At 44.9% G+C, this 13,245-nt stretch overlaps 1 protein-coding gene across 1 annotated transcript in view; it reads right to left on the bottom strand.

Moving 5' to 3' along the window:
* Positions 1 to 4,592: 4,592 nt before the first annotated feature.
* The window catches only part of STN1 (STN1 subunit of CST complex), a 36,831-nt gene continuing 28,178 nt past the window's right edge, over positions 4,593 to 13,245 (bottom strand). Inside the window, exon 10 of the mRNA XM_079136345.1 lies at positions 4,593 to 8,570. Within this exon, the coding sequence (XP_078992471.1) occupies positions 8,413 to 8,570 (158 nt within the window). The 3' untranslated portion in view covers positions 4,593 to 8,412. The remainder of the gene's footprint in view (positions 8,571 to 13,245) is intronic.

Here is a 13,245-nt window from a genome sequence, read left to right as displayed (position 1 = left end):
GATTCGTTCTGACTATTGTGCTGTATGAATCCTTTCTTCCCAAACTCAGGTGGACGAGATTTGCTGTATTCCTTCTTTATTTCACTTCAAGTTACCTCTAGAGTGAGCTCCTATCTTCTGGGCTGGCAGGAAAATTATATTGGTGGTAGCAGGATGAGGCAGGTCCTCCCTCTGGGGATCTGTGAAAACCCAGGTTACATGCAACCCAGAAAATATGGGCAGGGCCACTCTTCTCCAGAGACCAAGGCTCCTGCTGACATCCCAGCGTTCCTGCTTACACATCTGCATCCCTTCAAGGAAGGAGGCTTGTGGCTGCTTCCCTCCTAAGCTTCCGCCTGGGGCTTTTGGCTGAAGTTGGGAATCCTAGGTTGAGAGTCTGTCCTCTGAAAGACACCACAAAGCCTCTCCACAGAAGTCCTGTCATCCTGCCACCTGCCACAAGACTGCCAGGGAGCACATTCCAGTCTGCAGGACCTGGGGTCCACTAATCTCCAACCAATCCCTCCCCAGACTCCTGGCTTCCAGAAAACATCTGCCTGGCACTTTGCACAAAAATGTCCCAATTCAAACCAAACCTCCCTGAGGCAAGGCTGGCTTCCTACTAAGAAAGAAGAAATAAAATACAGGAAAAACAAAACCTATGCTAATAGCCCAATACATTATCCTGCCACCTAGTTTATTAGGATAAACTAATTATCTACAAATTTCAGTGCAGCACAAAAGCAGCACTTGTCACATATTGCTTGAGCTGCATAGGACAGCTTATGTAACACTTAACACCACATGTGGCTTTGCAGGAAAGTAGAGCTAAAAAATGGAAGGACATTCTGTCCTCATCCCTGCCTCATTTCCTCCATTCACTGTCCCCAGGGTGAAAAATGAAGACCCTTCAACCCAAGGGAGCAATTTCCAGCCAAGATTATCAAAATAGGTGCTGCCCAATGACCCAATTAACTGCACTAAACCCTGTCATCGATGAAAACAAAAGCAAGGGCCTGCTGGGATAATTAGGCCATCTTGATTCAAACGGAGGCGGCATCAAGCCATTTCTATAAGGAAAGTTATCTCCTCCCCTTAATTAGCACTTCCTTAAAAACATTCTTGGATTTTCACATTTAACTGACAGGGGACAATATCACTGAGCCAGCATTGAATGGTGTCTGGTCTGAGAAGTCTGAGTGGATAATATGGTGATTGTTTCTAAAAAGATCATTGTCATAATGCATTGATGTTTGGGTGGGTTTGTGATCAGGTGCTTGAAGTAGCAAGTTGGAAACTTTGAGGGTTGAGTTCTTCAGGATGTTTATTCCAGCTGTGCATTATCCATAGCAGCTGGGCTCTCAGTCTGTTCTAGAGCCAATGCCACTATCAAGACATGACTGGCCATCCTCAGTCCCTCCTGGAAGCAAGGGCTACTGTCCCAGGTCCAGCCCCATCTGTCTAAAGGTTCTCAAGATGAACGCAGGCTCAATAGTACTCACACTAAAGAAATGGACAAGCAAAATCAGAAATTGTTTTTTACCTGGTTGGGCAGTGATGAAAAATATTGGTAATACAGTGTGGGTGAGTTTGTGGGCAAAGAGTAAACTCATCAATCATCAACAACATGCTCATTGGATCAGTCTTTTCAATAGGTAATTTTCAATGGAGATTGAGCCTAGGTGTGCTCTATCACTAAGTTACATCCCCAGCCCTTTTAATTTTTGAGATACGGTCTCTCTAAGTTGCCCAGGCTGGCCTAGAACGTGCGATCCTCCTGCCTCAGCTTCCCAAGCAGCTGGGATTACTGGTGTGTACCACTATGTCCAGCTATTCAAAAATTTAAAGCTCACATCTTTTCTTCAGGCAGTTCCATTGCTTGAATTTTACCATACAAAATATACTCTCAAATGTAAGCCAAGAAAAGAAAAATATATGGGGATGTTTCCTGCAGAACTGGTTGCAATAGCAACAAACCAGAAAGCAATTAATGTTTCTCAACAGGAGTCTAGTTAAATACACTTTGGGACAGCCATATGATAGAATTATGTCACCATTTAAAAGAATGTGGTTAATCTTGCACATAAAATGGGGAAAACTTCCAAGATGTGGTAGGTGCATATAAAATACTGACACTTTTTTCCCTAGGATACACAAAATAGTAACATGGTTATTTTTCTAATAATACATATATAGACACACACACACAGTGTATGAAAAATACATAGAACCTAGGAAGTAGTTGATCATCTCTTCCTTTCTTGGAAATTTCCAGTATTAAAAAATGTATATTTCTTTAAAGAATGAAGCCGTCTGTACATAAAAGTTGAAGGACTCTATTTTCCAAAATGGCCAGAATTTCCCTATTCTGTGTCCTTCAAGATCCTTGTTACTCTGTATCAGAAAGTAGAATTTACTGCCACTCTTGAATCTGGTTGAGATTTTGTGACAGGCTTGACAATTACAACACTGTGAAAGTGACACTGCGTGGCTTCAGGCTATGCACAGAATGGCCGTGCGCCCTCCATCTGGCTGGCGTTCTCTCATGGGTTGAGTGACACTCGAGTGGATAAGGCACATACGGCACTTAAACAGCCATATGAATGCAGGGTGATTATTTTGCACAGCCAGCCCTTTCCTTTTTGTTTGTGGGATTGAACCCAGGGCTTTGTACACGCTGGGCAAGTCTCCTTGTGCTCTCTTGGGATGCCTGCCCTGGAATTCCAGCCACGATGATGTGAGGAATCCCAAGTTAGCCTATGGTTCAGTGGTTTTGAGTGTATTTAGTTGGCACAAATGTCACCACTGATTCCAAGACATTTCCATCACCCAAAAAGCAACTCTACCACTGAATCCCCTCCCTCCTTATGCCTGGAAACCACTCATCTATTTTTTTTTTTTTTATCTCGAAAGATTCTCCCATTTCCTGGACTTTTCATATAAATGGAATCATATAGTATATGGCCTTATGTCTAGCTTTTTGCAATTAGCATGTCTCCAAGGTTCTTCATGCACAAAATGACCACACAGCTTCCATCTGCTCGTGCTCTCTGTATCACAACCTCATTCCTTCCCATGGTTGAATAATATGCTACAGTGTGGATATCCCACCTCTTCTGTTATCGTTTTGTTTTTGGTACCAGGGATGCTTAACCACTGAGCCACATCTCCAGCCCTTTTTATTTCTTAATTTTGAGGCAGGGTCTCATTAAGTTGCTTAGGGCCTCACTAAGTTGCTGAGGCTGGCTTTGAACGTGTGATCCTCCTGCCTCAGCCTCAAGCTGCTGGGATTACAGGCATGTGCCACCATGCCTAGCCTCTTTTAAGTACTTTTAAATCATATAAATATCAGACGATAAATAATGTATCATCAAATGATAATAAATGATACATAATTAAAGTAATTCTTTTACTAAAACAGGTTCCCTAAGAGCAGAAACCTCCCTCCTCTATAACTCAGATTTAATAAGGACCACAGGGGAGACCTACAGTAATAAAATAGCACTACTTCCAACTCAGACTTTCTACTTTCACAGACCTCTTACCAAATCAGTCTGAATTAATGAGACATCATTTTACTGTCTCTATCTAAAACCAAATAAAACAACACCCAAAACCAAAAACAAAAATAAAAAAAACCCTAAAACTATTATGTGGTCTTCAAAAATTTCTCTTTATGTTCCAAAATGAAAACCTATCATTTTACTTTGAAATACAGGGAGGGACCTGAGCCTCTTCAGGAATTTGGGGTTTGATTTTGACTTCTTGTGAACATGGAACCTCGTGCTGTGCTATGACTTACCTGGTTGTGTTTATTAATAAATGCAGGAGAGATTAACTGGTAATTGATTGTTAAAGTTCAATCAAAATGGGTTGAATCTAAAAAACGATTCTGGATTATAGAAAAGCCCACTGACGTAGGAGTGGGGACTCACACTGAGCCCCTCCACCAGTGGAACACCACATGATCAAGAGCTCAGTCACAAAGTTTTGTCCTCAGACGCCCTCGCCCCTCAAGATGGCCCCGCTCTATCCCTAGCACCTGCCATTGGCAGCTCCTGTGAGCTGCTTCAGTCTTGAGTTTGCTGTTAGGCTTCACGTAAATTTAGTACAGAAACAATGAGACTTTTCTTTGGGGCAGTTGCTGTAGAAGTCACTTGCGGAAAAGAAACCACATTAGTAAGAAAGTGTAGATGTTTTCGCCAACAAAAAATTACAAGTTCTCTTGGTTTCAATCCTCGGCACTGAGTCTTAGGTTCCTCGTCACTGAATGGACCTCTCTCCACTTGGCTTTCTCTCGGCCAGTGTCCTGGCACACCATCAGAGGGGAAAATAATTACAAAGAAGTGTCTTATAGGGATGAGGAATCCTACTGGCTTACCAGATGGGGATAATCATAGATCTTCAAACAAAACCTTGACCAGACAGTAGTCAATTTGTCTTCTTGCCTACATCAATTATATGTGAGTCCACACCTCCCAAAACACATGAACACAGAGAGCTGGAGGTTTGCTCAGCATCTCACCTTTTCAGGGGAACCCTCTACTGGCCTCCCCCATGCAGGCAGTGACCACTTCCTGCATCTTCTCAGCTCTTCTGTTGCTGTGGAAGAGGCCCATCTCATTCTTGGCTTACTCATGACTTAGGTTGTGTGAGTGAGTTGGGGAGTGGAAAGAGCTTTATTATTTTTGCAGAGATGACATCAGCTAATTTTAAAAATACCAAGTATAGTCAGGTAGCTGGTTATTATTTTTTCCATATTTTTATTGGTGCATTGTAATTATACATGATAGTGGGATGTGTTACATATTCATGTATGCCCATGATATAACAATACAATTTGGTCAATACTCTTTTTTTTTTATTGTAAACAAACGGGGTACAACTTGTTTCCCTGGTTGTATATGAAGTAGAGGCATACTATTTGTGTAATCATACATTTACATAGGATAATTGTACTCTTTTATTATTACTATTATTGTTGGAGATGGGGTCTTGCTAGTGCCCAGGCTGGCCTTGAACTTGAGATCCTCCTGTCTTAGCTTCCCAATAGCTAGAATTGCAGACATGAGCCACCATACCTGGCTCTAGACTGGTAGTTCAAAAGCACCTGACATCTCATTTTTCAAAGGTCATAGGTGTATTACTTTGGAAAACATTTCTAGTAATCTCTCTTTTGGTGTATATAATTATTCATGCATTTCCCAAATGAATCAGTGGGCATGGTGTTAATGTATGCTCATACAAAAGCTGACCCTGAGGCAAAGAATTCTAGAAAGCATTCATCCGAGAGGCGTACTAAACAGGAATTGGGAGAGGGAAGTAAGATAGGCAGGGTCAGGTTGGTGGGTATCAAATTGGCAGCTACTGTGGGTGCATGTTACTTAATCCTGCAGCGAAACTCTGGGAGACAGTGTAGAACATGTGCCTGGGGACCTCTCACCTGAAGGGCAAGGGGGCTGGGATATTTATAGTGGAGGCTGCACCCAGGGAATGTTAGTTCTGCACTCTTCAATAGAAACAGCCTTCTAGGCTCTGGAGAAAGCCCCCAGGAGAGGCAGACACTGGCAGCTGGAAGTGGGATTGCTTCAAGATGTGCCAGAGGCACTGCTTTCAGTGCTAGCGACAGAGGGAAGCAAAAAAAGAGAATCTTGTCTTCATGCAGCGTTCTTTCTACCAGAGAGACGGACCATAAACTGGGCAGGTAAGAAACATCTGCAGTGTGTGAGACATCCACAAGTACTGTGGGAAAAAATAAAGCTGGGAAGGAAGTACGAGTTGGCTACAATCAGTAAAGAGGGCTGAGGGCAGGCCTCACTGCAAGGTGGCACTCCAGCAAAGACCTGAAAGAAGGGAGAGGGAGGCACATCACATGGTTATCTGGGCAAAGAACATTCTAGGCAGACGGAATGTCAAATGCCAAGGCCCTAAGGCAAGAACGCACCTGGGGTGTGAGAGCAGCCAGGTCTAGCAGCTGAGCAGAGCAGCGAGGGGCTCAGCAGGAGAGGACAGATGGGCAGAGCCTTCCCAATCACTGGTACGCCTCAGGTTCCTACCTGGAGAGATCAAAAGTCATGGGGAGTGAGGGCGTCACAGGACCAGGGCTGCTGCACTGAGGACGCAAAGAAGAGGGACAAGGGCAGAAGCAGGGAGGGTAGGGAGGGTAGTGAGGGGCAGCTGCGACACTCTCAGGAGGCAGGGGTGGAAGAGAAGCCTTCAGAGTCCAGAAACATTTTGAAGGTAGAGACAAGATGATTTGCAGCAGATTGAATGTGGGATGTGAGAGAAAGGAAGAAGGCAATGGACTTGGCCTGGGCAACTAGGAAAACTGCACAAGGGTCAGGTTGGAAGTCAGGTCAGCTGGGAGCCTGGCTGTGTGATTAAGCTTGGGATGTCTCAGCCACCTGAGTGCAGATGTCAGTAGGAGGCTGGATACAGAAGTCTAAGGATGAGGAAAGGCTGAATTTGGATGTGAATGGAGGAAGTGAGTAGCATTGAGAAAGTGTGCCCCACAAAGGTGACTGAGATCCCCAAAGGTATAAGCCAAACTGAAATGAGGTCTGGGACTGGCCCTCTATCCTCAGGGAGACAGAGACCTGAGCAAAGGACACTGAGAAGGTGAAGTCAGGGAGTGTGATGTCCTGAAAACCAAGCATAGCAAGTACTTCTAGGAGGAGGGAGTGATCAACTAAATGTCTATGTGTACGTGTGCCAGAGCTACAAGCAACACGCGTGCAGAAATATACTGTGTAGATGTAATACATACAGGGAACTTTACATCAAGGGTGTTATACTATACAAACAGATCTGTAACTGGATTTCCTTCTCACTAGATCTACTATGGGTAGTACACTGTAGTAAGAGTATCCATTTGTTCCAACATTTCAGTGGCTGCGTAATATTTCATTGTATATACATGGATCATAATTAACCTTTATTCTATAACTCTTTCCCCTAATCACAGAACTCTAGAATACACACGATGTGCATCCTCCCACACCGTGTGGTTATGTCCTGGAGATGAAACTCGGTTGCTCTGTGCCAGCATATGCCCTTTTTCTGTTCTGATTCCATACTGTCTCCTGGAAAGCTCCACTAATCAAAGATGCATTCAATAAGGAAATGCCACTAACCGAGGAAGAACTGCTGGGAGTTCATTCCAGGCAGGCCCTCTTCAGAGACCCTTCTGAGCATAGGGTTGACACAGGACAGTTGTCTGTACAACACTATAAGAAGTCAGCAGAGGTTTGGGTCAAGCTGGAAAGGTCCAAGCCAGGAAGTGATCTGCCAGTACTAGCTCTCTGCCTGACACATCCAACTGAAGCTGCCTTGTGAGGGTAGAAACCACTCCATGTTCACGGAGGGCAGGGTGGCTCTCCAGGCCTGCAGGATCTCCAGCCAAGCCATCAAGACTCTACCACGTCAAGAGCCAACACAGCAGATGAAGGCAGATGTGCCTTCTGCAAAATAACTGTAATTAACTCCGAATCTGTTTTCACGCTTTATTTTTGCTGGCTGATTTGTCATTTTCTGTTAGAACAAGCTTACTACATACCTCAGATGGTTTTTCTTTACCTTGTCATTCTGAGCAGAAGCATGACTCCATCACCTGTCTGGGCACATACTGAGAGTCTCTGTCTTGATGGTGTCAGCACATCCCAAATACTCAGCAGCAACCTTGAAGATCACATCTACCCCCTGCCAGGCTACTGATTGATAGCTCTGTCCCTTGCAAAGGAACCTAGGGACCATGTGTTTAGTCCTGCAACACTGGGAGTGCAGGGAAATGTTCTGAGACACCTTTTAATTCAGAAGGGAAATAAGTGCTGAACACAGAGCCACACCTTGGACCCCCTGTTTACTCACATCTCTGCAGGAGCTGGTAAACAGCAGCAAACCTCAGGCCCTGCCGTTGGTGCTGGAGCCTCAGAAAACAGGTGGGGGGCACTCATCCAGGAAGAACCACTCCCCTGCCTAGTTTTTACCCACTGGGAGAGGCCACACTGATGGAGCTAATAGCCTGAGGGCTTGCCAAGCTTAGAACTGTGTGATCCAGACATCAGCTCCTCAGTTCTTGTAGTGTAGTTCCTTTGACCCTGTGATGTCCCTTTACCAGGACAGGCCTCAAGCCACAAACACACAAATGAAGGTGACAATACTGTTTTCTCCCCATTCTGCTCCTTGATCCATGACCTGTCCAGACAGGAAGTCAATAAGAAGGCGTTTCTTGCCTGTAGTGGCTGAGATCAAAGTCACTGTACCCCAAGGTCATAGCACATAGGAGGTAGCTACATCTCATTCCCCAAGTGACCATACTTTATAGTTTATTATGAGGTAACTTTCCAGACATAAGTCCCACAGGATGTTCACAATTGGAACCTAGGGTGAATGCAGCCTTGTCTTTCTGCTCCCCGTCACTCCGAGGGCCTCTGCTCAGAACGCCATGTAGTAGTGGTCCATTGTGCTGACGATATCACTCTGGTCCTCCAGCAGCTCTAGCACTTGCCGCAGCACGGCCTCACTCAGGCCTGGGTGAAGGCTCAGGTGCACACAGGCCAAGATGTGCTGGAAGTGGCAGCCCTTCTCCATGTCTGCAGGCAGAAAGCAGTGGTAAGCTTCCCCAGGACCGTCAGGCCCTCTTGTCCTCTCCCTCTCCACACCTCACCTCCTGAACTGGTCCCTGCATTTTGACAAGATCCCAAAATGATTCTTAAGCACACTAAAGTCCGAAATGCACCAGTCTAAATGAGCGTAAGAACAAAACAAAAAACCTGTTCTCAGGCTCCTTAGTCATCACAGCAAACGGATCCATTGTTTAGGGCCTCTGCCCTTCAGCATTCAAGGATTCCCAGTGAGTAATTTTATACCCATGACCTAGTGGGTTTTGGTGCTTGGTAAACGTTTTTCTTTATTTGCCTAAGTTCAAGTACTCAGCGCTAAGCCTCTGGTTTCCCAGGTGGGAGTGCTCTTGAGAGTCACAGCAGAGCTGGTCTTTCCCTGAAATCCTGATTTGGTGGGGCTTCCATGGAGAGGATTCCTACCTCTGGCCTGTTCTCATGGCTCCCGGTACTGCTTCCAATAAGTCTTGTCTGTGGCAGTTGTATTCTAGTAATTTCTTACCCTGTATCCAAAACTAAGACCATATGGTATGCAATGACAAAAGCTGAGCATTAGTGACCTCTTTTCTCATTGAAACCAATGATTTAGAGCAATGGTATTCCTGCTGAGGGTCTGATGGCTAGGGAATCATGAAATCAATTTTCATGGATTCTGATTAACATTCTTTTAAAATATATAGGTAGCAAGCAGACTAAAATAGGCTATAATAGCAAATTACAGAATGGACTGCATTATAATTATGACAAGTATTATTTTGTGACGTATTTCATATATATATGTATTATATATATATATATCTTATGCATTAGAATTATGTAAGTATTGGATCATGCCATAAAATTTATTTCTGAGTCAAGTCAAACTTCATCACTAAAAGTAAATCCTCCTCAGTTTTCATACTCTGAAGCACCCCAGCAGGGCCACACACGCCCAGTCCCTGGCATACACCAGCTGTCCCACCACTATGTTGTTTTCAGATGACAAAATGCTTTAGGCTCCAGGAAAGTGCTTGGAGGTATTGTGGTATTGGGAAAGCATGGCTTGACATTTGGTGCACCCTTGTAGCCTGGGGAAAGACACAGCACCTCAAGCTTCATTTTTCTCATCTGGGGCTGGAGGACAAGACACTGACCACCTCTGAAGTTCTTGCCAGTTCCAAGGTTCAGAGGATAGTCCTGGGCTAAAGATGTGCTAAATTGCGACCTCTAGTGGCTGTGTGTACTCCTTGCTCCTCCCCACTGGTTTACTGCTCTCCAGGGTTTCAGGTAGTTTCTTCAACATTCTCCAGATTGGACACCTATGGGGTGTGTAGCACTGAGCAGGGAGGAACAAGTATAGTGTGGCTGATGGAGAGCTGACCCTGGAGCCCAGCAGACCTGAATGCAAGTCCTGCATGTCGAGTGGGGTAAAGTGGCTCACAAGAATACAACCACCTACTTCACAGGGTGGTGTGGTGGTGAAAGGAGACCTGTGGTCAGTGCCTCTTAGCTAGGGAGCAACCACGATTCCTCATCATTCAGTGATCTAAGATGATAGCCCGCCCCAGAGTAAGGAAGCTTCAGAACTTTCCCAGAAGCAAAGGCTCACAGAGCTGATTGCAAAGATGTTGGATGCATTGCCGATGGAGGGTGGAGGATTCAGCACACCGGCCGTGCAGCAGAGAGCCGGAGCCAGGAGTTTCAGCACCACTCAGCTTTTCCCCTTAATTCTGAGGCCCAGGTTCAGGGTTGAGTTGATTTCCAGGCATGTGCGGGCTCTGGGCAATGATGCTGATAGCTGTAGGCCTTAAGTCATTTCTTCAGAAGGTGGTTTTGTTGGGAGGTGGGCTGGTGAGCTGCTCCCAAAGTGACCCTCCAGTAATGTGGGGATCATGCCTTAGACTCTACTTTATATGAGATATTATAGGAAACCAGGATGAGTAGTAAAAGCCAGCAAGCAGTTCCCCAGGGGCTAGTACAACAGCAGACAGCCCTGCATGGGACAATCCTCAGACACAGAAGGCTTTTCTGAGAGGCTTCCCTGTCTTGGGGGCACTGAACTCCTTTTATCTATTGATTTACTTCTGCAAGGTTGGAGATCAATTCCAGGATCTCATGTGTGCTAGGCAAGTGCTCTGCCACTGAACTGCATCCCTATCCCTTATTATTTTGAGAAGGGTCTTGCTAAGTTCCTGAGGGTCTGGCTAAGTTGTCCCGGTTGGCCGTGAACTTGAGATCCTCCTGCCTGAGCCTCCTGAGCAGTTGGGATTATAGGCCCATGCCTCCACATCTGGTTTCTTCCAAGGACTTTGCATGAAGTTTCATTTGGACTATACCTCTACCAGAAACCAAAAGCAGCTGACATACTAAAGACTCAACTCATCTACTAACTACAAAAGGTCACAAAATAGCTTTAATAGTCTTTTTAAATGACTGTAATAACTTTATTTATTTATTTATTTATTTATTTTTGCGGTACTGGGGATCGAACTCAGGGCCTTGTGCTTGCAAGGCAAGCACTCTACCAGCTGAGCTATCTCCCCAGCCCTGTAATAACTTTAAAAATCTCTTCAATGTGAGGAGCGTCACAGAGTGTCTTAGGCAAAGAATGAATCTAAGCTAGACGCAGATGAGCTGTGAGGAAAGAATGCTGCTGTTCCACAACCCACCAAATGTCAGCTTCCCAGGTGTGAAACTGATATGGTTAGCACCAAGGAGAATGTCCTTAGGCTTAAGAACACAAGCTGAAGGTTTTTGGGGGGGGGTTATCATACTAGTTGTTTAATTTTCTATAGGCTGGAATATTTTCAGAATAAAAAGTTGGTGATAAAATATACATCTTCAATGTAGAATTCTACTTGGACAATCTGTCATTAGTTGTCCTCACACCTTTTCTCCCCTGCAGTACTGGGATTGACCCCAGGGCCTCTGCATGCTAGGCAAGAGCTCTACCACCAAGCTGCACCCCAACCCTGTAGTGCTCACACTTAAAACTGGAATCTACATTTTAAAAAGCTTTCAGCTCACCAATAATAGAGCAAAATCCATGCACAGATTCCATCTGATGCTGCTTCCTTCCAGATCAATATGAAACAGAGCAGGAGTGCGTGAGAGTGAGCAAAAGTGAACCTTTGGGACTACAGGCCAGAGTCACAGCTATCACCCGTGCCATTAGGAAATAGAACCTCCTTTTTCTCTAACCATCTGTACCCTACTATGTGGAGTACTCCTGTAACAGCTTTAAAACACCATTCACTGACTTCTCTTAACAAGCCACCACTAGGCACCATACTATCCTATTCTGAATACAAGGAGCCAGAGGCCCAGGCTCACCCAAGGTGACAGGCACAAAGTGCCAGAGCAGGGGCTCAAACCCAGGTGTGGAGGCTCCAGAGCCCGGCTCTTACGACACCACACTACTCATCTTTTTTTTATTTTTATTTTTTTGGTACAGGGATTGAACCCAGCAGTGCTTAACCACTAACCCATTTCCCCAGCCCTTTTTATCTTTTATTTTGAAACAGGGTCTTGCTAAGTTGCTTAGAGCTTGCTAAGTGACTGAGGCTGGCCTGAAACTTGCAATCCTCCTGCCTCAGCCTCCCAAGCTGCTGGGATACACTGCTCATCTTTAGACAAACCCCTATCAGAGCTCGGGGACCTAAAAGAGGCTTGCTGCGTGGTCCTTTCCTTAGTACAGACTTAGCCTTTGCTGAAGCAACCAGCAGTGACTAAAGAGTTCCTGATGAGGAAAACCCCCATGTCTTATTGTATGTGGAGGTCAGAAATGAACTAAGGCCCAGGAGGAACGGTGACATAAACGATTGAATATCTCTCTGGATGCATGATGGAATACTGCCCAGTGGTTAAAACTGTGGCACTCTCACATGTGCTCTGCTGTTGACAAAGGACCCCTAGAAGCCAATGTTAGAAGTAAAATACAAGGTGTGGGGCGATATATTGTAGGCTAACCTTTATTTGTGTTTTTAAAAAAGGATCAACTATACAAGTAAGTTCAAAAACTATCACCCTAGGCAAATGTATGATTACATAAATGGTACGCCTCTACTTCATGTACAGAGAAACAAGATGTATCCCATTTGTTTACAATAAACATAAATTTTAAAAAATACAAGTAAGTTTGTAGGTGCACCTAATATCTCTAGGATATAGAAGAATTAGTAACTGTGCCTTTGCAGAGGGAAAAGCAGAGGCCAGGGCTCCCTGCTGGGAGGGACCTCTGATTCCTGAGTGTATTTTTGCACTGCCTGATTTTTAATGTCATGCATACACTATTATTCAGAATAATTTCTAGTGCCATAGGTGATGGCATTATGAAGAAGAGGGACTGCAGCAGATACGAGATAGTCACAGACCGTCTCTCACTGGCTTTGTTACCAGGGCTCTGGAATTTACCTCCTGGGAGTTTATTAGTGCCAGATGACTGGCCTGTGGCTTTTAGAGGCTCCCAGGTACAGACTGGGTAGCATAGCCTGTTCACCTTGCCGCACATGCTCAGAGGCAGGTCCCTCAAGGTCACCTGGGACATTAGGTCCTTTTAAGGAATGAAGAGTGAATTTCTTTCCTTTGCTTCCCCAGGCCTCAGGCTTTAACTCATTCTGTTCCTAATGCAGGAAAGACTCTTCGGAGAACCTCCCTCCCATTCTGGCTG

This window comes from Sciurus vulgaris (genome assembly GCF_902686455.1).
Source record: "Sciurus vulgaris genome assembly, chromosome: 4".
NCBI lineage: Eukaryota > Metazoa > Chordata > Mammalia > Rodentia > Sciuridae > Sciurus > Sciurus vulgaris.
Note: the sequence above shows the minus strand (reverse complement) of the source record. Positions and strands in the feature narration are given on the sequence as shown.